Source organism: Lonchura striata, chromosome 5 (assembly GCF_046129695.1).
Source record: "Lonchura striata isolate bLonStr1 chromosome 5, bLonStr1.mat, whole genome shotgun sequence".
Taxonomy (NCBI): Eukaryota; Metazoa; Chordata; class Aves; order Passeriformes; family Estrildidae; genus Lonchura; species Lonchura striata.
In genome coordinates, this window is record NC_134607.1 from 20,315,201 (window position 1) to 20,342,868 (window position 27,668).

The 27,668-nt window shown below is 38.9% G+C and overlaps 1 protein-coding gene across 5 annotated transcripts in view; it reads left to right on the forward strand.

The window, feature by feature from the left end:
• The first annotated feature begins 7,859 nt into the window (after positions 1 to 7,859).
• WASHC4 (WASH complex subunit 4) overlaps positions 7,860 to 27,668 on the forward strand; it is a 38,201-nt gene continuing 18,392 nt past the window's right edge. For all 5 annotated transcript variants that reach the window (XM_021536103.3, XM_021536111.3, XM_077783371.1 and 2 more), the window contains exons 1-15: positions 7,860 to 7,991; positions 11,879 to 12,018; positions 13,159 to 13,212; positions 13,325 to 13,390; positions 13,668 to 13,713; positions 15,975 to 16,042; positions 18,324 to 18,406; positions 19,371 to 19,413; positions 19,930 to 20,033; positions 20,755 to 20,875; positions 22,336 to 22,459; positions 22,558 to 22,685; positions 23,287 to 23,447; positions 25,595 to 25,721; positions 27,021 to 27,146. In XM_021536103.3, coding sequence (XP_021391778.1) covers positions 7,931 to 7,991; positions 11,879 to 12,018; positions 13,159 to 13,212; positions 13,325 to 13,390; positions 13,668 to 13,713; positions 15,975 to 16,042; positions 18,324 to 18,406; positions 19,371 to 19,413; positions 19,930 to 20,033; positions 20,755 to 20,875; positions 22,336 to 22,459; positions 22,558 to 22,685; positions 23,287 to 23,447; positions 25,595 to 25,721; positions 27,021 to 27,146 — 1,452 coding nt within the window. In that variant the 5' untranslated portion in view covers positions 7,860 to 7,930. The remainder of the gene's footprint in view (positions 7,992 to 11,878; positions 12,019 to 13,158; positions 13,213 to 13,324; positions 13,391 to 13,667; positions 13,714 to 15,974; positions 16,043 to 18,323; positions 18,407 to 19,370; positions 19,414 to 19,929; positions 20,034 to 20,754; positions 20,876 to 22,335; positions 22,460 to 22,557; positions 22,686 to 23,286; positions 23,448 to 25,594; positions 25,722 to 27,020; positions 27,147 to 27,668) is intronic.

The window sequence follows — 27,668 nt, forward strand, 5'->3', positions numbered from 1 at the left end:
GGCCCGCGGCCACCGGGGGGAGCGGGGCCGCCCGCACCTGCCGCGCCCGCCGCCCCCTCGGCGCCGGGGAGCGGCGGGGGTCGCGGGGCCGAGCGGCCTCGGCGGGGACGGGAGGCAGGGGCGGGGCGGGGAGCCCGGCGAGCGCCGCCGCTCCCCGAGCCCGGCGCGGCGGCCGAGCCCTCCCGCCGCGGCCGCGGGGCCCCAGGGCAGGACCGGCGGGGCGGCGTGGGGGCTCCGGCACGCCGGCACGGAGTCACAGAATCACAGGATCGTTGTGGCTGGAAGGGTCCTCTGGAGATCATCCAGTCCAGCCCCCTGCCAAGGCAGGGTCTCCTAGAGCGGGTCGCACAGGAACGCGTCCAGGTGAGTGTTGAATGTCTCCATGGAGAGAATGCTCCATGGGGCAGCCTGTTCGAGTGCTCTGCCACCCTCAATGTACAGAAGTTCTTCCTCGTGTTGAGGTGAAACTTCTTGCGTTTTAGTTTATGGCCTTTGCTCCTCATTGCTGAGCGCCACTGAAGAGCCCGGCACCACCCTATAAGCCCCCGTCTTTGAGGTCTTTGAAGGCGTTAATGAGATCCCCACTCAGCCTTCTCTAGACTGAAACACAGCCAGCTCCCACCGCTCTTGCTGCAGACCCCTCATCATCTTTGTGGTTCTCCACTGCACCCTGTCCAGTCACTCCTTGTCTTTTGAGTAGTCACGGCCACCGAGGCCACCCAGGTGGCATTTTGCAGTCTGAGATGTGTGCAGTGTCCCCAGAAGTGCTCCAGCCATTTCCAGCTTGAGGGGACAGAACCTCTCACCTTCACCTTTGCCCTCTCTACCGAGGATGTTGGTAAGTCATTCCCTTGGCAGTCAAAGTTCATGTGGATTATTAGCATTAATTTTTTAGTTTATTTCATGCCAGTAATGGGGCTAAAAAACATTAATGACTTACTGGAAAACCATATCACTACATTTGCCAAATATTATTAAAGCAGCTCACTCTACTTAGCCATTTCTTTAAAATCTTGTTCTTGATTTCTGTTAATAAAAGTGTTCCAATTTCAATATTATTTGGAAGCTACAACAAAATTTTCTTGTCAGAGGTATGGAGATCTTGAAAAGACAAATTCAAGGTGCTAAAAAAACCAGAAAGCAAGTGAAAATGACCCCAAAAAGGACAGGAATAGCAAAAGCAAGAGTAGACAGCATGACAGTAATAATTTGCATCATTGCAAATTAGGTCAGGTTTAAACCCCAGCAACACAAAGAACATGGGTGTGTAATAAACTGAAATACATGTTCCTGTCAGGAGAACAAGGAAGACAAAAATAGAAAAAAAAAATTCCTATAGTCAAGTTGTGAACTATGTCAGGAGAGGTCAGAGGCAATGATTAAGCAAAAGTTATGACCGGCAATCACCTTGCTACAGTTGAAAATAGAGTAGACATGAAAATATACTTATCTCATATCTATCATATAATATCTATTTTTTATGTTTTCCTGCAAAAGAACTTGAACAGTGACTACCAGGGTTTTATTCCCAGCCCCCCAACATTTTCCTCAGGGTATTTCAAATGCTGAGAAATACCTTAAGGACAAGGACTGCTGCAGTCCTGCTGTTCCATTCCATTCAGGGGGCACAGGAAGGAGAGGTGCTGCAAGAGGTAAATTGTGCCAGTCCCCAGGGAAGTTGGGTTGGCTCAACACAATCCCCCCACAGAGTAAAGTTACACAAGGCCTTGCATTATAACTCTTATACCGTTATTCATTCCCTGATTTAGTCCTGTGTAGTAAAATTATATCCTGTCCTTTATTCAAGCCTCTTGGTGGTCCCATAACGTTGCACTGAGTGGAACAACAGAAATTAAACCAAAAACTTTTAAATTAAAATAAACCACTGCACTTCTGTTTTGTAAAGGAAGTTCCACAAAGAAAAATCACTAGTCAGTTCCTATAATCCCCTTTCTGTGGGGTGAAAAAGCTATAGGAGTAATTTTTTGCTTCAGTGAAAATTCTTCTCTTGATGGTGTCATGTGGAGTGTGTAGTGATTTATTATATCATAGAATAATCAGCCAAGGGAGTCAGTGACTTTCTTTGCTCTTAAGTATTAAAAATTAAACAAGTAAAATTTATCAAAAAGTTCTATTAACAAAGTGGCACAATATGTTTATACAAGAAGTTCCTCCTCTGGTATCTGTGGTACCATAGGTTAAAAAGAATGGTGTACAGTAATTCCAGATTTCATTAAGAAAGCAAAAAGATTTTGCTTTGTGGCTTATTTTTAATATATTTTTTTGCCTACTTTCATGGGTATGCAGCTTCATATCTTCCAATTATCTCATAGAAAATCAACAAAATTTCATTGCTACATTTCTTTAAAATATTCCTTCTTTAAATTGTACAATAAAACAATTAAAACTCATCTTTTGTTGGACTAAAATCATCATTTAATTACTGCAGTAGTTCTGAAATGCCTGTTAATATCCTGTTTTCCTTTTTGAATTGGCAGTTTCTTTCAGAAAGATTAACTGCCCAGTTTGATAAGTCATGTTTTGGCAATACAAGGATTTTACAGACTCATGTGCAACTCATTTACAGCTGAGCAAACCCATGATCTGCTCAAACAAGAAATATTGACAGTCTCCACTAAAGGAATGATAACATTACCTCTGACAGTAGGAGAAATGAACGTGTGGGTAGTATTCCCATGACTTGGTGGAGGCTGCACAAATTCCATACAATAAATAGGGTGCAATCAACTTCTACTATAACAGCTGGCATCAAAATGGTCCTATAATGCAAGGTTTGGAAAGGGAATAAAGCATTGTTGAAGTTCACGGAACTTCAAATCTTGGTTCATGATCCAAAATCCTCTCCAACTAGAACAGTGCACTTGGCATTTAACCAGTGACACACAGGCTTACGGCAAAATGCCTGGTTTTCTTTGGTTAGCAATTTGTAATAACCTGTGGCTCTATTCCCATAGACAGTACAACAACATTAAAACAATGCAGGTGTAGAACACCAAAATTTACTTAGTTGGCATACCTACATCTTCCAAACACACAATTCTTAACCTAGTGAGAAAATAATAGACTTACATTTACTTCACAGACTACTACGTGCGAGGTAATGAAAGGGAAAAATCACAAGAGGAGGTGTCTGTTGTCAGCATAGAAGAGCTATATAAAGAAGAGCTGGGAAGGAAGATGTGGGATTTAATATGGATTTCATAGCAATAAGAGGGGCAGGGACATGATGGCCATGAAGGTGTGCTAAAACACAGACAAAGATGGTATCTTCATACCATAAGCTTCACATTATCATTCAGAGTTAGGAATTCATACAAATGGTTTTTCATAACCACTTAACAAATTGCCTATGTAGAATTTTAAGTGCAAATAGTTACAATCATGATTTTTGGGTATCCAGAAAATTATTAGGCTGACCTCTTTGAGATAGGTTTTGTATGACCTAGTAAACTCCAACATCAGTGTTAAATATTGTAACACAGTTCATTCCTCTGGGTTTTATGTTATTGGAAAAAGTGACACAAAGTATTGCCCATTAATTTTTGTACCCCAGTCAGAGAAGTACCTTGCAAATTATTAATTTCTTCGTCATTTGGGGAAAAATATCCTAGCACCAGTGCTTACTTTGTTTGGAGCACACTTTATACATTAAGCTTCATTTTCTGATTTATTTTTTTTTTCCTTTCAGTTCTGATCCCTTATCATAAAGCCAAAGTTTAGCTTTGGGAAAAAAACCTGCAATTACCCATAGTAAGCTTTTCAGGACGGGCTTTTTCCTTTGTGTCACCAAATTTTCAGGAGGTGTATGTCAGCAAATGGCAAAAACTGATAGGGGGATATGTTCACCAAAGCTATTCAGGAGTTAAACATGCTTGTACAATAGCAAAAATGTGCAAAATGTATTTGCATGTACAGAAATGTACAGAACAAATATAAGACCTAATGTAGCTGAATATATTAAATCCTTGTTGATTTTTGTGAAGCAGAAGCTACTCAGTGTCTTTGAAGACATCATCAAGACTTGGCAAGATCATTAGGAAAGACTGTTCTGCAGAGTATGCACATACTGAAGTGCTTGGGAATATGCTTGGAATCTACCAGGATTTGCTTTCTTTTGAAAATCATGCCCTGGGACTCAGTAATCAACTAAATTACCTCTGCATAGGCTTTTTGTTGTTGGAAATCAGCCCTGATGGGGCTTTTCATGATGATTAAAGATTTGGTCATAGTTCAGACTCAAATTCCTCAGGAGTGCTTTAGAGTTTACCCAGTTCTAAAGACTGAGTAATTAAAAAAAATAAAGTAAGGTTTTGTATGGTTGTTCACTAAGTTAATTGCATGACAAGTTTCAACTAAAATTTTACACAATAAAAACAATTCATGTTTTTGCTGAAGTAAAATTTTATGGGAAAGTTACTTCGTCTGTTATCTTAGAAAATTTATATTTAAAACTTGTATTTTTTTTCTACCAGAAGGTCTCTAATTAGACATTAACCAATTAAAATCTTACACTTGATGTTTGATTTTTCCAGACTAACCAACAGGAGGTATATATTTGATGAGGATAGGGGATTATTTCACCACTTTAACAAGTGGCAAGAACTATCATGTGCAGATGCCTTACTCACATGGATAAATGGAAGTGTCTCAGATTCCATACAATAGAGTACTACGTCTGCAAAAGTTGTTGCTATCTTAGTGGAGTGGAGCTCCAAAGAGCAGATGGCAAATCCTTTCTGGGAATTCTGCCACAAAAACTTCAAGCAAGATCTTTATTTTATTTAAAATGTTCAGAGCTAAGCATCAAACATTCCACAGACAAGGAACATAGAGAATAGTTGGGCTTCTGCAGCTACAGCAAGTCAAATTCTTTCTCCTGTACATATATATAATTCTAGTAATTCCTATCTGTCAATCTTGGTGGAGCTTTGCCTGTATACAGAAGAAGCAATATCTGATCTGGGTACTTTTCTGCCTTTGTTGTTGTTGTTGTTGTTGTTTTGTTTTGTTCTGTTTAGTTTTGTTTTGGTTTGTTTTTTTTTTTTAAAGTGTTTTTTGTTTGGATGGATAAAATATCTGATGGATGGTTTCAAATATCAGAAAAATGCTGTTTAAAATATCAGGCAACTATATTGTCCATTGTAGTATGATATTTCCAATTGGGATTATTTCAAAGGAAAAAGGATTTTGAATACCTCATGGAATCAGGCCCCTGTTGATTTGTGAATCCTTAGAAACCTAGCCACTTTATAAATAAAACAGTCATAGCACCATATTAATTCTGCTATATTTTGGACTTTATTCTCTCATTCACTTTTTCTAGTACTCAAGTTTAGCAAGTAATTTCAGCTGGAACATATTTGTGTTCACATTTTACTCAGTTCCTGTGAAAGTCCATTTTGAAATTTCATTTAATGACCATTTTGGCCTGATTAAAAGAAATAATTATTTTATTGATTATATCTGTGTTCAGTAACGGTCAGCTTAGAAACCACTGTCTATCAAACAATGCCTAAAGAATTTTCTTACTACTCTATTTCCTGAAGATTCAAACAGATATTTGAGCAATCTTAGCAATTCCTATGAATTTGTACCACATAAAAGCTTCCCGGTACAATGAAAGCTTTGTCACCCAACTTTCAGAAACTCTGTTTATAAAATGTCAGTAATTTCACATGAGCAAACAGCATATAAAGCCATTCACTGATAAGACAGCCCAGCAAACTTGTCAATCAAATCCAAGCCAGTCTCGCTGCCAGTGAGTTTAAATCAGATTTTCAGAGAAAACAGAAATTCTAGCAGAATTTCCAAATGACCGAGATAATTTCAGTGTGAGCAACAAAACACTGCCACCTAGGGAGCCAAAGGAAAAGCCAATTATCAGACATTTAAAAAAACCAACCATGAATGGCAGCATAAATTTAACTGGTGTTAAATTTAACTTAATGGAGTATAATTGTGATTTTTTTTTTCAGTTACAGAGCCTCCTGATCCATTAAAAAACAAAAAACCTGTTATATTTCAGTGCATTTTCTTTTGAAGTTATTTTCTTTTTCCATATTTAAAATAAGGGCTACATCACATGCTGTGGGGATCACAGTGCACCCTTGCACAGACCACCCAGCTGGATTACATTGCATCCAGTTTTGATGATGTCAACCGTGCAATAAGCAACCCTGCAATATTTACTTTACTAATTCAGTTTAGATGTGGGAAGTGAGGGCCCTACTAAGTGCCAGTTCTGCAGGTTCCTCCCTTGTACCATCCTGCAGAATTGAAGGACACCTTTTTCTGGGACGGAGAGCAGAAGGCCTTATAACTACTTTTTTAGCAGTCTGAAAGCCTCTGTTCACGTGCAGCCCTACACAGCTGAAAGAAACAGTGCTGGTTTCAAAGAAAGTCTATAAAGATAACTCCTCTTTTTTTTTTTTTTTTTTTTTTTTTTGTTTCATTTTTTTTAATTGGAAGACACACATTGACTTTGAATAAATATATAGCAGCTATACTGAGTTAAATTAAAGCTGCACAGACAGAACAAGATTCTTAAAATCTGGCATAGGTTGTCCTTTCGTTCTGTGCCATACTCATCATCTCCTTAGAGGCACTTGTGTTCACTGCCAGCTGTCAATGTCCTGCAGAATTGAACTTCTGGTTCTGTTAAAACCCAATGTGAACATCTTCAGTTTGCATAAGAGCCAATGAGTGGAGGAGGTGTATTAACATATTTACATCATGATTATTTGACAATATGTTCCAAATCAGTTCCCTCCAGTAAAAACTCCCAATGAAACAAACAAACAACTTATTCCAAACATTGTTTATTTCATTTCACACAAAACTGAATTTGATCTCTTCTTTCCCAGGGCAGCCTCTTAGAATACACTTTAAGTAAGAAAAATTCATCGATAAACATGATCATTCAACCAACCAGATCTTTCATCCCTAGAAACTCTAAAGTCAATAGATTCCAAAGGATGGCTTCGTTTTAATCATAAAGCAACCAGAAAGTAGGTGCTATTTACAGAATTGTTGCACTACCAAGTTAGCTCTTATGGATGGTCCTGCATTTAGTGATGCATCTGTCATCAGGGTTGCTATTTTTGTTGCTCTTTCCCCACTGATGCTCCCGGTGATAACGCTTTTGAAAGCCATTTCCTTTTCTGCTGATGCTACAGATTCTGCTGAGCTAATGAAAATACTGTGGTCGCTGCTAATGGCCCTGAACAGTACCTTCTCTCCCTTTCCCAAGTACTTCTATTTTTACTCTGACTTTTACACCCCCGAGGGTCCTGGGAAAAAAGAAAATAGGTGGCACGTGGGTTAAGTACCTCACGGCCCCAGTGACCACAAACGACAGGGGGATGATTAGCGGGGTCTCTGCAGCTCTCCGTGTGCTCCAGACCGTCCCGGAGCAGGGACAATTCCTCGCCCCGCTTCCTTCCCCCAGCACCACAAAGGGGAAGCGCCGGGGCGGCTGCGGCTCTGTCACGCCGTAGGCGGCAGAGCTTTCCCTGCAGCCTGGCAGAGCTGGGGGTCGGTGTCACGGGGACTGGGCTGGCGTGCCGAGCCCCGGCCGAAAAGCAGGAAAGCTCCCAAAGCTTTCCTGCCTCACCCGGCTCAAGCTGGAGGAAAGGGGAGAGCGAACTCAACTCCCCTCCCCGCCTCGCCGCGGGCACCCGGGCGGCGCCCCCGGGCACGGCGGGCGGCGGCAGGGAGGGAAGCGGGGAGGGAAAGACGCAGGGAAGCGGGCAGGGAATCACGCAGGGAAGCGGGGAGGGGCGGCGGAGCGGCGCCAGCGCTGTCCCGCCTCCTCCCGCGGAGCCCAGGCTCCCCTCCGCCTCCATTTCCCGGCGTGCGGCGCGGGCGCGGGGCAGGAAGTCCCGTGCGCCTGAGTCAGGGGCGGGCGGCGATGGCGCTGGAGACCCTGTCCCCGGACTGGGAGTTCGACCGCCTCGACGACGGCTCGCAGAGTGAGCGCCCGCGGAGGGCGGGCCGGGCCGGCGGGGTGCGGCGGGAGTGCCTCGGGGCGGGGGGAGGCGCGGGCTGAGCGGACCCTGCTCCCCCGGACCGCCCCGCCGCATCCCCGCCGGGAACGGGAGGGAGGAGGAGGAGGAGGAGGAGGAAGCAGTGGCGGGAGCTGAGCGGGGTCGCCCTCCCCGCGGACCCGCCCCGCGCCCCGGCCGCCAGCCCAGCGCTGGTCCCGCTGCGGCCAGGCCTGCGGGGGTGGGCGGCCGCCGTGACCTTCTGTGCTCTCAGCGCCCTCTCCGTAGCTGCCGGGGTTGTTCTGGGGTGGGGAAGTGGCTTTTCCATCCTTGCCCCCTCGGGGGAGTCGCCTGCGGTGCCCCCCGTGCGGCGGGGAGGGCCAGGCTGCCTCTGCCGCCCTCTCTTTTCTCGCACGAACCGGACTCGTCGTGGGAACGGTGTTTCTTATCTTCCCGGGCATCTCTCGTGGCTCACGAATTTTCGCAGTGGCTTCCTTGCTTATCCAGAGAAGTCACATCAAGATATGTTGTGAGCAGTTAGTTGTATACTCAGCTTTCATTGGTAAAGGCTCTCTGTCACTGGAGGCGGGCGGTCACTTGCGGTTTCACCTTTAAAATAGAATTGAGTAAGATCTTCAGCGATGCTGAAGTCTTTCACGGTGGGTTCGTGTGCCCGTCAAAATCCACGTTTTACTCAGCCTGTGGAGGTGACCTAGTTTCTAAACAGGGAACTTATATGGTTGTCACACTGTAGTACACGCTGTAAATTGAACTGTGCCTAATTAATTATACCAGGTATTGCTGTGAAAATATGTCACTCATGGACCAACTGTTATCCCAGAGGATGATACTGTTGATGCCATGTTCGTTTAGTCTAGATTTCAGTGGAAACTGAAGTTGTCCTGAGCAGAGATTTTTATCAGTTTTCTGATTGTGGAAAGGAAAATGTAGCTTTTACTGAGAATGCCAGATCTCCGTTAGTTTGACCAGGACATGAAATGAAACTCCAGAAAATTTCTGTGATTTAACATGCCCCATTATCACCATCTCAAGGGTGAAGAAACAGGCTGATCTTCCATCCAGAACAGCACACAGTGCTCTAGAGAAAAGCCAAAGAATAATTGTGTGACTTCAAAGGCATTTTTCATTCTTGTTGTCTACTTTCACTTTGTATCGCTAACATTTAGTGATTACGACTTTCTCTTAGTAAGTCTAGTTTGTTACATCTCTGTCCTAGATATGTATGGCTATGGCACTTGCAAATCTTGCTGCCAATGAATATTGCCATTGAATATTGATATTGCTGATTTTGTGGAAGAAGTTAAGATTAAGTTGAAGGATCTGTGCTGCTGAGTTGACCTCTTGCACTGTTCCAACTATAATGCTTAAGTTTTATCACCTGAGGAGAAGCTAAATCAAACTTTATTATAAACACTTTATACCTTTTGAAGTATGTATGCTGCTCTGAAGAAAAGGATGATATTTGCTTTCTATTATTTAATGTTCTTCCTCTGCGTGAGTCAGTTTATTTAGGAAAAATGTTCTGCATCTTAGAAAGTTCTCTTATCTCCCAAGTAATTTTTTATTTGTGCAGCTGCCTATCTCTGTCTAGCTAAGAGCTTCCACTCTCTTATCTCACTAAGAAAGTGAGAAATTATTCCTGTTTCTTATTTTATAGATGATCAGTAGAAGATAACAAATTGATCGCTGTCAATAATTGTTTGGAAGTATTTAATGACCTGTAGTGTTGCCCAAATCCATCATTTGTCTGCTGGAAAGTTGCTGAATCTCTAGCAGAGTGCTGTTGTGGGGTTTTGTTTGAGAAATGCTCAATATTTTTGTTTCATAGAAACTGATTTGAACAGCAGTGCCAATTTCCTACTCTTGTATGACTTAGAAATTTTTTCTGTTCATCCTTTAAAACTCCAGTATCTGTAGTTTTTTTTTTTTTGTTTGTTTTTAGTTTGTCTTTTGTGTGAAGGGAGGAGATGTGAGGGGGGAAGTGCCAGAGTGTACCTCTTTAATGTCTTCCCTGCTCCAGCTTTTGTAGCAGTAAAGCACTGAAGCTGACACAGTGGCTGGTTAAAACCTCTTCAGCAGGTCTGTGCATCTATCAGTGTTTTATTGGTTTGCTGCAGCAGAGCTTAGGGAGGATACATTGGAAAGAATCTGAAGGATGAGATGGACTTGATGGAATAGAATAGTACAATAATACAGTTTAAGGGCTGCACATCAGTGCCTGGAGTGCAGCTGATGGAGAGTGTTTTATTCACTTTCTTCTTCTCCTACGTGGAATTCGGTCTCCTGATCTTGCCAATGCCTGTGCACTGTCTAGGCTGCAGCTACAGCTAGAACTCAATGGCACTAATGCCATTAATGTGGGAGAGTGTGCTGTGCTCCTTGGGTAGGCTTTACAGTCTGTGTGCCTTTATGGTTTGTGTTGCCACTGCTTTCAAAGTACTACCTTAAAATTAATACAGGTCTTCACTGCAGTCATTTCTCTTTCTGAGTCTCAACCTCCCTGTATGTAGTCCTTTTCATCTTTTCCTTATCAGTTTGTCTTTATTCATTCTTCCCTTTCTGCCTGGTGCAGTTTCTCAGTCAGATACTTTCTTTCTGCAAGGAATGTTCCAATGATGATTGACTAAGCAGTGCTCTCCCACTGAAGTAGCCATCAGCTACCATTTGGCTCAGTTGTTTGCAATGACAATGAGTAAGAGGTCGAACATGCAGAATATAAGAACAAAAGAATATGTTATTTTTAACTTTCTAGGCCAGTCTACTGCTGAAATGCTAAAAGGGCACATATAAAGCTACGTGACAGCTGAATTCTTGTGTAAGAAAAGTTCAGTTGTTCAGCTGACCTTCATTCTCCAACTTTTTTAAGATAATCCTGTTTTCAACAAATAGCAGAAGATCACAAGCTGTTAGATTTGTTGCCTAATTATGGGAAAGCCACTTTAGTTTTCACATGAAAAAGGATGGTACTTCCTGAGTGTAGAAGCCTTGAACTGTAATAATTTACTCTGTGGCTCAGATTGTCCAGCAAAGTCAGTAATTGTGGATAATCTGGGGAGGAGTGGGGAGCATCTTAATATGGGAAATAAAAAAGATCGGGATAGAGAGCATGAAACTTTCTTTTGCACCAATTGCCTTTAGATTTACTTTGCTATTTAAGACCACTGTTGCTTGTGTTTGACCAGCTGAATGTTGGCCTTTGAACCTGTTTTTCCCTTTGAACCTACTTGCCCCTGACACTAACAGGACAGCTGTGCATTTCAATACCCAGCAGAAGAAAAATCCTGCCTGAGAAGGGTGAATTTGGAAGTGGGAGGGAATGACTAAAAGCCATAAGGTTTCCATGTAATGCTCAAATAACTCACTGAGAGGTACCAGGGAGAAGTGGAAAGAGGATTGCTGGAAATGCAACTGCTACTCAGGCTGAAATGATTAGACCTGTTGCCTCAAAGTTCTTATATAAATGCATTTGTATTGGTTCAGCTGATGGGTAGGGTCACCTGCTGTGCTACAATTTCCACAGTAATTTCTTTGCTCAGCACTTTATGTGATTGTTAAGGTTTTAGTTTTACAATACATGTACGTGAAAAAAAAATTTCCGCATACTGCTTAGATGTTTGATACTCTTCAAGTAGTATTTGAATTTCTTTTAAACCAACAGTAAGTTATAGGATTTGTTTTTAAACAATAAGAACTTTGTATTTAATCTGCATTTTATTAAAGAAAAATGCCACAGCAAAATGAGGAATATAGGACTAAAGCTAAATAGCAAAGGATTAAATGTTTTTAATAACATTTTTTGATATTGTAGTTTATTGAATTGTCCGTAAAACTGTACAAATGTTATCAATTCTCAGAAATTCATGCTGAAGTGCAGCTGAAGAATTATGGAAAATTTCTTGAGGAATATACATCTCAGCTGAAGAGAATTGAAGATGCATTGGATGACTCTGTTGGAGATGTTTGGGACTTCAGTCTTGATCCCATTGCTTTAAAGGTCTTCATATATTTAATATACATTGCATCTGTTACTTTCCTAGTTTGTCCTTTCCTTCAAAATCTCTGAAGTAAAAGCTTGATGCATTTGTGCTCTTAAAAGTTTGACTTGTGAGTTTGAGAAAACCATCCAATACTATTTTAATTATCAAGTAATTAATAAGTTATTAAGTAATAAAACTATCCAATACTTTAATTATCAAGTAATTAATAAATTTAATTATCAAGTAATTAATATATGAGAAGAAGTTTCCACATTACTATGTTCTAGTCTTATGGATTCTAGCAGAAGTTGAATGAGTTTCTAATTCTTCATGTGTCAAGAAGGTTGGTTTCAGTAGACTTCTTCCCTGTGACTGTTAGTGTTTTTATCTGAGGGCTGGGGTTCTAGGAGAGCTCACTAATAGTTGTAAAACTGCACAGTGAATTATGTGTATATTTATAGGTTATGTTTTGACCTAATGGCCTTGGTAAAGTATTGGCTGTTTTCTTGGTCACAAATTCTCTGTGCTCTGTGGAGCATTAGCTTTTCCTCTTCACTGAATTTGCAGACGTAATTTAAAAGCACTTTTGTTGCCATGTGAAACTTGTTTGTGCTGAAGGTGCACTCTCAAGCAATCATCTCTCTGAATAATTTGAATAAATTATGTGTAGGGCCACCACAGTACTGCATGTTTATGGACTAGTCAAAATCAGGCTGACTTAAGATACAAATTGTCAGTGCCTGCATACAGATGTATTTTCTGCTTCCTGTTTCAAGTGTTTGGAATTATTAATTCATGTTTTAGTTTTCCTGAGCTGTTTTTCTCCTACATATGCAATAATGATCATGCTTTTGCTTTACAAGTTTTGTAAGTAAATTGTTGTAAATGCTATGTAATATACTTGGTTATTTGCCTGTCTGCCTAAAGTGAAAGGAAAGGTATTTCCATGTTAAGGTGAAGAGTGAAGAGTTCCTGCAGTGCAGGTTGCTAATAATGTGCAATTGTGGCTCTCTGACCCTATTTGAGATTAAACTGGGGGGAATACTTGCCTAGTTGGATAAATGTATTTTTGACTAATGTTTTCTAAAGTTGCTGATATGTTTTTTTTTTGTTTGATTGTTTTATGATTTTTTGTTTGCTTTTTATTTTAATTCTAGCTCTTGCCATATGAACAGTCCTCCCTACTGGAGCTCATAAAGACAGAAAACAAGGTAAGCACTTTATGCTAAAAGGAAAAAGGAAAGTTATTCAGCCTCAACCCAAGCCCTCTAAATGTGAGCCTGTTTGTAATCTGTGCTATTTTTTTCCTCACTTCGAGTCTAGGTTCTAAACAAAGTTATAACAGTGTATGCTGCTCTTTGCTGTGAAATCAAGAAGTTAAAATATGAGGTAAATTCAGCTGACTTTTATTATTGTATATGAGACGGTTTGCAGTTTGGCATGCTAATATATACATTTATTTTTATCAATAAAGAAACAAGATATGTCTGAATCTTGTAGCTTGACAGCTGAATTTTATTATTGTATATGAAAAGGTTTGTAGTTTGGCATGCTAATATATAAATTTATTTTTATCATTAAAGAAACAATATATGTCTAAATAATTTTGTAGCTTGATTACATATATCCTATTTATTAAAAAACAAATTTCTGCTTTCATTGTTAGGCAGAAACTAAATTTTATAATGGCCTCTTGTTTTATGGAGAAGGAGGTAAGTAGCTCCCTTTACTGTAAGAGCATGTAGTTTTATATTATTGCTTCAGGTTATATTAAATGCTACAATAACTGTGATTTTATTGTATGGATACATGCTTTCTCTGTGATGCACACCAAATAGAGAACTTGGAGGGTGTAGGGATCTATATTAGTGTCTTGTAGCTGTCCCGAGTTAGCTTAAGATGATAAGGTTTATCTGGAAAGCCCTACAGTAAGTATTGTTACATGAACAGGAATTTTTGTTGCAGCTTTATTTACTTGGGAAGTAGGGAGTGTGAGCTCCCTACAAACAGCTTGTCTACTGTAGCAGCTATTTTGCAAGGTATGGCATTGAAAACATATTTTTCACATGTAAAAACATCCTAAACTGAATTATTTCCTTTTGGGACTACATCTGACATGGGTTGTCATGAAACAATAAATCTGTGATTTAACTGCAGTGAACCAATGAAACCATTAATAAATAACTTGGCCCAAGTCCTGCCCTCTTCACTTATGCAATTGGTATTCCAAGACAAGTTGGAGTGTGTTGATTTCACGTCCCCTTCCAGTGCAGATAGCTCACTCTACGTGTTTAGACCATGGCATAAGAGGCCCCAGGTCATTGTAAGTCAGTTCACAAATCATGAGACATTGCTTTAGGTGACAGCTTTTTGCCTTGGAGTTAAACTGGTAACTCCTGAATGACTGGCCTTAAGCTTCCACCTTAAGGGATACTAGTGTGGGAATAAGCACAGATCTTGGTCATAAGGAGGTGTAATAGAGTGTGACACAAATATCAGGGAATGTGAAATCTTTGAGCCTCGGGACTGTTCATCATTCTTTTAAGTGCTTAAGGTTGTGCTTAAGGGGCATGGAAAAGTGGGGGATTTGCTAGCTGCTTCTGTGGGAGGTTTTTTGGGGTGTGTGTGTTTGGTTTTTTCCCCTTTTTTTCTTAGCAGACTTTCATGTCTTATCAGATACAGTTTTAAGTATTTTAAAGTCATATGCTGCCAAAATGATACTAGAAGATCCCTCAGAATTTTGCATGTCTCTAGAGTGAAAAATTCAGAGTATAGCAGATTATTATATTACAGCAGCAATTTATTCCTGATGGGTGTTGTGCAGAGAATGTTTGGGAATGGCAGGAACTGAAAGGTCAGCCTTCTGAGGGTTAGGTAGGAATGCAGAAATTATGTTCTTTATTTCCATATCCCTACTGGTAGTATTTTCTTTGATAACAGCAAACTTGCTTACTTTAAACAACTGGCTAAGTTACTGGCTCAAGGATGGTTGAAATTTAAACATATACTATGCTGTTTTTTTCCATTTATGAAAAGAAAACATTTTTCCCCATCTTGTCTTTGCAGTAGCTAGGACTGGTCTAGGAACTTCAGGTAGTTGGGTAGGGTTTTCTGGGACATACACTGAAGAGATTCAAGGTTGCATAAAATGTGTAAATGGGAAGCAAAGCGATGTTTAGTTTAGTATCCTGTCCCAGAGCTCCATGTTAGAGAAAAATGGAGACTCCTATAATCTCTGACAGCTGTAAAAGAATATATTTTATGTAGCAAGAAGACTTGCATTTCTTAGGCAGGTAAACTTGTAATTTTAAGTGAGCTTTTCTTGCTCAGAGTGACCCAGAAGAAAAATCTCAAATCTATAGCATCTATCAGTTGTCACATAAAAAAGACAGTATTTCGTCAGGTGCTGTTCAAACCACTCCTGATGACTGCAACAGTTTGGCATGGCTGATGTGATTATTGTATTTCTGTCTTCTGTGTCATACAGATAATGCTGTGAAACTATGGTGGTAAGCCTGTTCTTTTGTGCAGAAGGATATGTAGGAAAAAGAAAATTAATTCTTCCTGGTTAATCACGTAGTATATTCTCTCAGGAAAAAAACATCTGGATGTTTCTTGCAGGATAAATACCTAGTATTTTAATGCAAATTTCTTAAAAATAGAAACATTTGTATGAAGTTACATAATACATATGCCCTTAAAGAATTATGGGGTTTATTCTTTTTCTTTCAGGTGAACAGATTTTTCCCAGCTTTGTATCTAATTTATAAATGATGTAATTTTTAATGAAAAAGAAACTCCAAAAATAAGTCCACCACAGGAAAATTAGGAGGCTTTGAGGCTCCATCAATACACTTATAGTAGTGCACTCTGCTAGTATGAAAAATAAATGGCTTGGAGGGCAAGCTTCAATGTTAGTTTAGCAGGTACAACACAGGCTTTAGAAAGTGTTGACAAATGTTTCTCTTTCAAGCCACAGATTCCAGCATGGTGGAGGGAGATTGTCAAATACAGATGGGAAGATTTGTTTCTTTCTTGCAGGTAGAGTATGTTTTGATTGTTTTACTCCAATTATAAGCTTAATTTTACTTGCAAAATGGATTTAACAGTCTGCCATATCCTGTTTGCATTTTGCTGAAAGGCATAGCAGTCATTTGATATGTCACTATGTTTTGCCTGCAGACCAGCTGATGTATCACACATTGTTTGGGGATTTTTTATACTTCTCTCTGGAAGTCTAATGAGAGAAGGAATTAGCAATTACTTTAAAAGATTTTAGTAGGAGAAGATAAATTGAGATTGCTTTTATCTGTAGTTAAAGATAGCTGTTTTTATGAGTTTGGTTAGCAAGTTCTGGTGTACACTGAACATTGGAAATGGGTTAATTGTTTTGTATGTTTGAGGTTTTTCAGCTGGTAGAAGAAAACAAAATCAAAGTATGTGCCTGAAAAAAATTGCTTGTGTCTCTTTCAAACATTTTTGGAAGAGCACTTATTTCTTATACAGTTTGGTTGTTCAGGATCCTTTGCATGAAAACAGGATCTGTTTTTATTCTGAGGATTTCGTGTGCTCTTAGGTTTCAGTCTATTGTGGAGTTTTTTGTCATTAATATAACTTAAGCAACTGTTCCATTCCCAAAAATGTTTCTATTTTTATGCAATATTACATGTAATGAAATAGCTGCAGTGAAGTAGAGAATATAGAGGAAGCTTCCATAATGTTTAAACAAATTTGGATTTAACAAGAGTTAAAATTTATGTTCTGATTCCGCAGCATGGCACTAAACATTTACTGTGTCATGGCAAGACAATGCTGTAGGAAGTAATTTCTGAACTTCCTTTACTGTGCTAAGTGCAGTGAATTGTTAGGATCTCTTGAGTTTTCTTTCTCATTTTCCAACCCCTTTGTCATATCAGCTTTGTAGGTTTCATACTTCTCTGTTTTGCTTATGGAGTTTGTTCTTTTTCAGCAGTTGGATTCTCCTAAATCCATTCAGTGTTCTACATCCCTAGATTAGGAAATGCTGTTCTGGTCAGTGTTACAAGCATATCCCCAGGGGTGGTGTGAAAATATGAAGTTAACAAAATGGTGAAAAGTTGCTTTTATAGAGCTAATGACCATGTGTTGGTTTTTTAGCTCTTCTGGGCTTTCTGGATTAGCTAGATGCAGTAGCTCAAATTTGCTAGGTCAAAAAGTTTTTAAAAAACATTATCAAAATAATACTCTGAAATACTACTTTAAAATTACAATCTTGTCTGTATAATATAGCTGCTAATATGCATGTGCTGTTGAACTGGACTACTTTCCAGAAATTTTAAAATGGCAGCTAGTGCTGCTTCCCCAGGAAACAAGATATAATCTGTCTATTATTCCATCCTTCTGGAATCTGTTGTCTTATTTCAGCTGCATTTGTTAGAGCAGTACAAGTATAAGAAGTAATGTTTTGTGTAAACTGGTGACTAATAGGAGGCAGAAGCACAAATAAGATCTATTTTTGATGGAGGAGAAGATAGAATTCAGCTGTTAGCCAGTCTCCTGGCTGGCTGACTGTTCAGCCAGTGTGGGCTGTCTGCTATAAAACCATCTGTGTGTAGACTGGTTAGACTCATCACACGCTGACATCTCCCTGATGGGATTTGTAAGGTAAATTAATGAGCAGATATTACTGCAGGTAGGGGAAACTCATTAATTTATCCTGTTGTTCAAGGACTGCCATGTTAAAATCCATTATGGAAATTAAGATACTTCTTTACATGGTCAGAATTGACATGTTCTTACTCATTTTGTGTTACATAACCAAGCCTAAGTTCTGCCTTTGTCAGGCAAACCTTTCAAAGACATTGACTTTCTTTGTTTGTTTTAAAGCAGTATTCTGTGGCTTATCACTTTTACAGTAGGTACAGGCTTCTGTAGTAATTTCTAATTTGAATTTGGCTATTACCAGCATCCAGAGTGTGACTCTTGAATCTAGTGGGGAAAAAAGCACAGCCTCTACTGCATATTGTCCCTGAAAGTACTTGGGCTCTGTTGTCAAGTCACTTCTTTCTGTCTTTCATAAATTGAACCAATACTATAAATGGTCAGAGTTGTACTGGAAGCTTGCGTTTGGTAGTTTCTTAGCTTAGTCCCAGTTCCTTTTTCAGATCTGTTAGTAGGATGTTTTTAACCTTGCTGTAGATCTGTCCACTGACTTGGGTTAGGGATATAGTTGGAGCTTCAGCTGCGTGTTCTGTAGTTTATGTTCAGTGTTTTTGGTGTAATGACAACTTGTGTATGAGGAGGATCTATATGTTTATATTCATTTTGTTTTCTTGTATTTCAGGAGCTGTCTTGCTTTGTTACCCGATGTTATGAAGTGGTGGTGAATGTAGTGCATCAGCTGGCTGTTCTGTATACCAGCAACAAGTAATTATTCCCTAAAATGCTGTATTGTTATTGTGTAGAGTTAAATGTATAAAACAGAATGTTCTATTTAAGGCATAGTCATTTTTGGAATGTTGTTGTCTGGAGATATAGTGCTTTGCTGTGCAAATTTGGGCTTCATAAATGGTTATGGAAATGGTTTTGTTTTGTTTTCAGAAAACAAAGTAGTGCTTGTATATAATGAGATCCAAGGATGTTAGTGTTTGTCATTTTTAGTCTTTGTTTGAGAAATATTGCTGATTTTTTCATCCTTGCTCTGTTTGAGAGGCTCCTTCTTTTTCTTAATACATAGCTTAAAAATCAAATCACTTCTACAGTCTTAATTTGAAAATGTAAATTTTGGCATATATTCTTCACAGAACAGCCATCTGAAGCTTAGCTGGGTAAGGGCTGTTTGGTTTAGCTCCTTTGAAAACTGTGAGGAAGGTTTAGTTCTGGACAAGATTGTTGGAGTTAGCTTTGAATACCTCTGCAGGACTCTCTATTGCTTCCCATCCCCCAACAGATAGCATAATTCTTCTCAGTTCTATTTGTTGCTTTGTTTTTGGCTTATACCACAGCACAGGGCAGACTTCCTGTGTGGTGCTGGATGTGTAGCTTGGACATGGCTTGAGTAATACAAAGTGATTTTATTCTCTGGGTGTGACAAAGCTATTTGCATAACTGAACTGGGAATTGCTGACACACGTATACACTGAATACACTTGGTGGTTTTAACCAGTCACATGCTGTGTCTTTAAAAATACAGTTTTAAATTTATCAGATTATAGAGATTTGACACAGTATATACTTTTCATCAGTTTTGATGTTCTTTTGTTTCCTGAAGTTACTATGTTAATGAAGAAAAATATACCCAGAAAACAGAGAACATGCCATGATACAGAACAGATAAATATGATCTGTTCTAAGGATTAAAAAAGCATTAAAATTTTGATTTTCTTTACAGGAATGCACCTAAAATTATAGAGACATCTGGAGTTCATTTTCAGGTGGGAATGATTTGGAACTCTTTTGCTTATGTTAATATATATAGATCTTGATGATTAATCCTGAGAAAAACAGCATGAAAGTGACTTTACAGTACAGTTTTCAATTTAAAATTTTTTATTTTATTAATCAGCTTTTTCTGGCCTTTATATGGGAAAGCCTGCTGTCTCCATGTCTGTCTATATTCTAAATTTTCTTAGCAACAAAGTGTTTGCATGCTCCCTTATTGCAATGCATGCCTCTGCATATAGGCAGTTTTAAAAATTATGTCTTTAGTGTCAAGATAGATCAAGGAATTTAGTTTGTGTGCAGACATCCCTTTAATCTTTCTTATGTCAGTACAAGTCAAATCTTTAAGCTGCCAAACCATAAGTTCTCCTGTTAACTCTCTAGCTGATATCTTGTTGGCTGAAAATATATTGAAAGGAACTGAAATTTTATGTGCTTCATGACTGCAGTAAACTTTCCAATAACTACAATCCTGTTCTTTCTTCTTTTTTTTCTTCCTTCACAAACAGGCAATGTATGAGCATCTAGGAGAGTTGCTGACAATCTTGATCACTCTGGATGAAATAATTGACAATCATGCCACGCTGAAAGATCACTGGACCATGTACAAGAGGTGTGTCTCTGATATGAAAAATACTCCCACAGCCTAAGACATAAAAGCATGTGCATCTGCTTGTGTTCCAAGAAAGTCAGTGTGGGAACATGGATTTTGGTAGTCTCTCCAAAAATTTCAGTTAAGAGCAGGGCTAAGCTCCCATAGCATCCTTCTAAGGGCACCAGGAAATATTTTATGTATTTGACTATGAAATGTTGCATTTTCAGTGCAGGGTAAACATCTTGGCAAACAATGTAATATTGGTGGGGTTTAAAGAATATTCAGTAAGAAATTTAGTTGTGTGAAGAACTGAGGTATGACTGTCCCTGTCCATATTGATCATGGGAATAGGCATACAGCTGTAAGAAGGGATAGCACCTTAATTAAAAGCTGAAGAGTCAACAATTATAAAGGTAGCTGAATTAGTGGAATATTAACTATGTCCTTGAAAACCCAAATAAATGGAAGTTACTCAAATGCAATTTGTTTGTACAGACCTACTGTATTTTTGGGGGGTTTTTTTGTTTGTTTGGGTTTTTTTTGTTTGTTGGTTTGGTTTTTGTGGATTGAGGATTTTGTTGTTGTTGTTTGGTTTAGGTTTTGGTTTTTTAATTTTGGGCTTGCTGCTAAGGGCAGGAGGCGGGGGAATCAAAATTTCCTATCAAAATAGTGCAGGATATGATAAAACTGTGACTGTATTTTAAGCGTGCTGTGTGTCCCCCACACGTACTCCTTACAGGCTGCTAAAATCTGTCCATCACAACCCTTCTAAGTTTGGAATTCCAGAAGATAAACTAAAACCATTTGAAAAACTGCTGTTAAAACTGGAATGCCAGTTACTTGATGGAATGATATTTCAGGTAATGAACTTAATATTCCCCTCTATGATAGAGGAAGCTTACATGAAAGCAACATTCTTTTCAGAATGGTTGGTTTGTTTGTTTGTATTTTGTTTTTGTTCCGGTTACAGTGATGTGTGAATTTGGCTCTTGCATCTGTGCCTGGGAGAAAAAAGGCTCTGTTGTAAGATCCTTTCTTGCTCTTCTCTTGTGCTTAAACAGTGCCAAGCTTTGAATGGTAGCAGTAAATGCTGACTGTTTTGCTGAACTAGAGAAACACAGACAGCTTGGCATTAGGACTATGTATTATCAGAATTCCACTTTTGTCCACATAATAGTGAGCAGGTTTACATAGCACAGGTCTTTATTTTAGCTGCAAATTAATTAATTACCTCTGTAGTCTTTAAAATATGTTGAGTATGACCTGTCATTCCTTGCATACAAGACAGGTTGCTGTCATTAGAGACCACTGTGGTGGGAAACGTGCAGAGACATAGGTGGATGAGAAGGATTTTATTACATTTTCTGTACAGTTAAATTCAATGTGTTCATACAAGAAGCCATTTCTTTAGAAAAGTGTATATTACAGACATTGAAATGGGATGTTGTGGCATAGTGGGCAGAGGATAATGTTGTTGAAGCCGGTCAAAGCAGAATCAGTTGCTCAGGTTGTGCCATTACATCTTAAATAGCATTAGGGGGAAAGGGCTTGTTCTGTAAAAGCCTTCAAAAAGGAAATTGTAGGTAAATAATTAATCACAGTTTGGCTTATTCTTTCAAAGGACATTGCTACCAGCTATCCATTTTTCCTGTTGTATTTCCCTAATGCTGTATAAGAACAAAGACTTTGTTATAGGTTTGAGACATCAATAGGATTTGACTGGAATTTATTCAGGAAGTTTCCCTTCCTGTCCTGCAAATGCCTCTTCCTAAAAAAATTAATTAAAAATATTAGATGCAGTTCTAATAAAGACTTTTCTTATCTCTTTGGCAAGTATGGATTGTGTCTCTGTTTTTTGACTGTCATGGGTTTTTGGGAGCTTTTTTAAACTGCCAGCAGTAGTGTGTGATTTCATGCTGCAAGGTCATGAGCCACATCCTACAAGAGACTTGTGTGATAATATTGATTAAAAGACAGTTAGTAACACATTATAATGTGATAATACAATATGCATCTAGTTTCTTAGCACTAGCTCATCAAATGGCGTCTTTAAAAATGCTCCTTAAAGCAAATGGAAAAATAAATAAAATGAGAGTTGGAATGTCAAGTGTAAGAGTGTTTTAATATTTTCTGGTTTTATACTTAAAAATGTAAGCATAGCTAAGAATCTGTATGTTGTAGAAGGTTAAGGTCTACATTAGGTTGGTCTTAAATCAGTGTGTTCTTCCATTATTCTCTTGAAAACCAGTACTCTTTCAAGGTCCAAAACTCATGGCATTATCTTGATATATTGATATTTTCCCCCCCTCTTTTTATTCAGGCGTGTATAGAGCAACAGTTTGATTCTTTAAATGGTGGAGTGTCAGTGTCAAAGAACAGCACATTTGCTGAAGAATTTGCTCATACTCTTCGTGCAGCTTTCTCAAACGTCGAAGTCAAACTTGGTAATGCAAGCTCATGCTTTTCCTGCCAGCTTCACTGTTCCTCAAATTGTTTATATTGTTTGTGTGGGAGTAAAATTCACAGGGGTGTATTTTTTCAGGTGAACCTTCAGAAATTGACCAGAGAGATAAATACGTGGGCATCTGTGGCCTCTTTGTACTGCATTTTCAGATTTTTCGGACTGTAGACAAGAAATTGTATAAGTCATTATTGGATGTTTGTAAGAAGGTAAATGCTTTATTCTTCTGTCTTTCAGTAATGAAGTAGATAATTTCCTGAGTTGCATAGTGTAGCACAGACTTGGGAAAAGAAAGAGCACAAAAAAGTCTGAAAAGAGAGTTAAGAATTTTCAACTTTTTATAACTGCCCCCTGCTGTTTTCTTTTGAAGGTGGTCTAAAATTTGTGCACTCGCATAGCAGCAAGGTAAAATAAACTTGCCATTTCTATTAGAATTTTTCTTCTCAAGATTAATATAGCACTGAAGACAAAAATCTCTTTGAGTTATGAATATTCTGGTGCTTAATAAATGCTGTGGGTTTTGGCCATGACTAGAAACATTTGTTTTGGAAGACCTCTAAGTGCAAAGTTGACTGGGATGTTTTCATATTGGATGGCATAAAGAAATTAATAAATTCTCTAATATTGTTTAGAATCACTGAGAGGGATTATAATTTCGCTCATGGTGTCCTTAGTAAACATCTAGGGAAACTTTTTAAACATCAATGTAATACTCTGTAGAAAACAATTACATAGAAATAAACTGAACTCTGTTAATTGTGTTTATTGCTACTTGGTAGTTTTTTCCCCTCCTTTTTCTTTTCTTCCCAGGTACCAGCCATTACATTAACAGCTAACATTATCTGGTTTGCTGACAATTTTCTGATTCAGAAGATCCCAGCTGCAGCCAAACTACTGGACAAGAAAAGTATTCATACAGTTAAAACACAAAGGGAGAACTTTCTACAGCAGAGGGCACAGTCACTTACCAAGTATGCATCCCAATAACGCCTCATGATGCTATTTGGCAAATAGTTTTTAAGCATATGGGCTTTTCCATTCAGTATAGTAGTATATTGTGTGGTGTCTCTGTGGTGTTAGTTATTTGTTCCACTTCGCTGCAGCAGTGTGTGTGTGTTCATGTTGCTGCAAAAATTTTGGTCAAAACTAAGCTGCTTTTTATGTCACGCTTTCAGAAAAATATATAGTATTACATCAAAATAACAATGTTCCTGGCAGTTCTAAATATATGTTTCAGTTACTTCTGTTTGCATATTTTCAAATTCCCTTCTGTTTTTTTAAACTAGTGTCTAGTAACCTGGGCTGCTTTGTTTTCTATTAGGGCTCTCTGCTTTCTATGTGTTTATGAAGGTAAGTTGCTAGTAGGCTGATAGTGGAGCTTTCCTCTGCTTGGTGATGCTACTTTCTTTACAAGCCTCTCTTTCTCTGTGGCTGTTTTTATTGCTTGTTTAATGGTCTTTGAAATTATCTGTATTTGAAGAAAGACTCCCTTGTTTTCTGTTCTGCATGTAGTGTGCAGCTCACTTCTTTGTCTTCTAAAATATGCTTAAAGATGAGATGGAGTATTTTTAGCTGCTACTTTTAGGAACAAGTATCCTGCATAGGAAGATAACAGGGCTAAGGTTTCAGAACAAAACAAGAGTGTTAACTGGGGTCTGTGGAATGGCAATAAAAACTTACATTGTCTTCCAACCTGATAAGCAAGCGGGCAGAACTGAATTGGAGGGGAGGAGGGAAGGGGGGAAAAAGCAGCTCTGTGCTTGATTCTCTGACAGATTCTTTTCACTTCTGCCCTGTTTCTTTTTCAGTCCACTTTTTCCTGGCCCTGGTTCTTTCCTGGGCTTTAATTCCTAGATAGGGCATAATTGCACTGCTGTTTTGCTTCTGGTCTTGAGCAGTGGTACAAGTCTTAAGGTTAAGAAAACATCTTATTTTTCATTTCATTTCATAGAAACATAGAATAATTGGACAAGGCCTGAAGGATCACTAGTTGTAGCTCAGCAGTGCCAAGTTCACCACTAAACCATCTCCAAGGCCCTCATCTACACATCTTTTAAATACCTCCAGCAATGGTGACCCAAGCCTTTCCCTGGACAGCCTGTTGCAGTGCTTGATAGCCCTTTTGGTGAAGAAAGTTTCCCAGTCTTCAATCTAAACCCTCTCTTGTGCAACTAGAGGCTGTTTTCTCTTGGCCTTGTTACTTGGGAGAAGAGCCCAGACCCCACCTCACAAAAGTCTGCTTTTGGGGAATAGTAGAGAGCCGTGAGGTCTCCCTGGGCCTCCTTTTCTCCAGGCTGAACACCTTCAGCTCTCTTGAAGGCCTTATGCTCCTTGTCCAGCTTGGTTACCCTACTCTGCACGCACAATTTTGAGGATATTTTAATAAAATCCAGATTTTGCATCTGCTGATTTGAATAGTGCAAATAACTTTTTCTTGCTTGTTTACAAATCTTTGCACTGCCTTTGATAATTGGACTGTTCCCTAAATTTGAGGACTCTTCTTAAAAGTGTAATATTTGGTAACAGCATCAATGACCTAAATACTTTCCTGCTACAACTGCTGGAAGAAGTTGTATTACAGTGTCACAATTCTCTATTTAACTCTACTTAACCATTTATTAAAACTAGTGTAATTCACCCAGATAAACATCTGTAGAATTACGTTACTTAAGAACAGTCCAGTCTGGCATTGTTGTAATGTCAAGTTATACTTGTTTGTGTGTGTAAGCAACAAAAATTCAAACTGTGATGAAAAAAGGTAGCACCAATGTTGGGCTTTTCTGTCTAGTGTTTAAAAGCATTTTCTAACAGTTTTATGTAGCCTTTTAATTTTAGGAAGTGTGGTATATGCACTGCTAAGAGGGCCATGTGTTCTCTTGAAAAGTAGATGATTTTTGACTCATTGTACAGACATAACTGGCAGACTAACTAATCCTTACCTGTAGAGAATTAAAATGTAAATGAATACAGGGTTCTGATACTTTTGGGAAGGTGAGTTATTTTGGGAGCTGAAGGTTTAAAATATTTCCCTTGCAAGACTTAAAGTTTTGGAAAGAAATGAGAAAATCTTCATAATCTTCTTATTGAAGTGAGCAACGTTCTCTGATTCCTTCCCCAGAGATATGCAGTCATATTATGTTCTTGTGAGCTCGTGGATGACAAAAATGGAATCTATCTTGTCCAAGGAGCAGCGCGCAGCGAGGTTTTCTGAAGATCTTTCTAACCGCTGCAATGTCTTCATCCAGGTGGGCAGGCTTTTAATGTGGCCTTGCAGCAAACTGATGCTTTGGTGCAAGCTGTTAAACATAAAAAGAAACCACAGGAGTTCTGAGATCATTGGCATGTAATTTGACCGTTTTGGAATTCTTGTAAAGCTTTTAATACCCAGTACTCTTCCAAGAAAATCTTTAAAAAGCCTTTTGATAAGGAATGTGGGGAAAGGGAATCTGACTAAATATTTAGTGGCTAGAATTTTGGATTTTTCTCTTAGCATAGGAAATCAAGAAAGCTTCATCTTCTCTGTAGTAAAGGTTTTGAGTTTCTTTCCTTTTAAGCCATGAGGTACTTACAGTGGACTGGACCAGTGTCTGTTTAGTTTTATTTAGGACAGTACATACTCCCATTAAAGGTTTTGTGTTGTTTCATTGTGCTTTGCCTAGTGATGGTACTTCGTAAGAATCTTACTACATTCTGAGACAGTTGGGGTTTTTTTTGACTTACAAACAGCATGTAGTCTTAATGTAAGATGCATCTTATTTCTGAATTTATTTTTTGCTGGTTTTTATAATTATCTATCTATCTGACAGAAGTTTGATGAGTTGTGTGAAAGAAGTATGATCTTCTTTAGCTAAAGATAGGCATGTACTAGGACCTGTGGTTTTTACATTAAAATTAGTTGTGAACTTAAAGATTTGCTCCATACCTAATTGAATTTCCTGCACCACTTACTGTCTCCTCCTAGTCTCCTTTTGTTTTTTGTATTTTTACTTTTTCTTTGAAGTAAGTTTAATAATTGTTTGTCATGTTGTATGTAAACAACATTGTTTAAAAGCTTAGCGTATCTTGATGTAGAAATGATTGGTATCTTTATTGTGGGATGGGCTTTCTATTTAGAAAGTGTAAAACAGTGTAAATACTGTCAGTGTATTTGTTCCACAGAATCTGGAAGGTTGAGATTGTTTTTATGATGGGATGTTTCTTGGTGAGATGGAAATGGTCTGATGGATTGGTTTCCAATAGACTGAAATTACTAGACCTTTGAGGCTCTGTAGTTTGACTCACTGTTGATCTTTGACTCACTAAACTGTGTTTAATTGGAATGGCTTTAGAAGAGGTCATAGGCAGTTTCATGGTGTCTGCTAATAAATGGGTCTCATTCAGCTTTGGGAGCCCAGGCTTGCTTAGTGTAGTGGAGTGGTAGGCTCTGTTGTGCAGGGGCAAAGATGTCTGTCATGTTTGGAACAGAACAGAGAACACTTATTTTATTGACATGTGGAAATACTGATTTTCAATTATTCTTTCCCTTGTATTCATTTTATTTTTAGGGTTTTCTTTATGCATACAGTCTTAGCACCATCATTAAAACTACAATGAATCTTTACATGTCAATGCAAAAACCTATGACCAAAACCTCAGTAAAAGCCTTGTGCAGACTTGTGGAGCTTCTCAAGGTAGGTCACTGGAAGAAAACTTTTTTTTTTTTTTTTTTTTTTTAGTAGCTTCTAACTGGCTTCCTTAGTTGATGTCACAGAGTGTTTGAGGTTGGAGGGGATCTCTGGAGTTCACTGGTCTAGCCTATCCCTGCTCAAGCAGACACCTAGATCCAGTTGTCCAGAGCTGTGTCCAGATGACTTTTGAATATCTCCAAGGATGGAGACTCCACAAGCTTTCTGATCAACCAGGCTGTGACAGTGCTTGGTTACCCTCATAGTAAGGAAGTGTTTCCTGATGTTCAGAGGGAAACTCCTGTGTTTCAGTTTGTGTTCATTTCCCCTTGTTCTGTCACTGGGCACCTCTGACAAGAGCCTGGCTCCATCTTTGCACCCTCTCTTGTCATTTTATTTATGTACAATGATAAGATTCCCTCCAAGCCTTCTCTCCTCTGGCTGAACAGTCCCAGCTCTCCCAGCCTTTCCTCACATGTGAGGTGCCCCAGTCTGTGAATTACCTTCATGGCCCTTGGCTGGACTCTC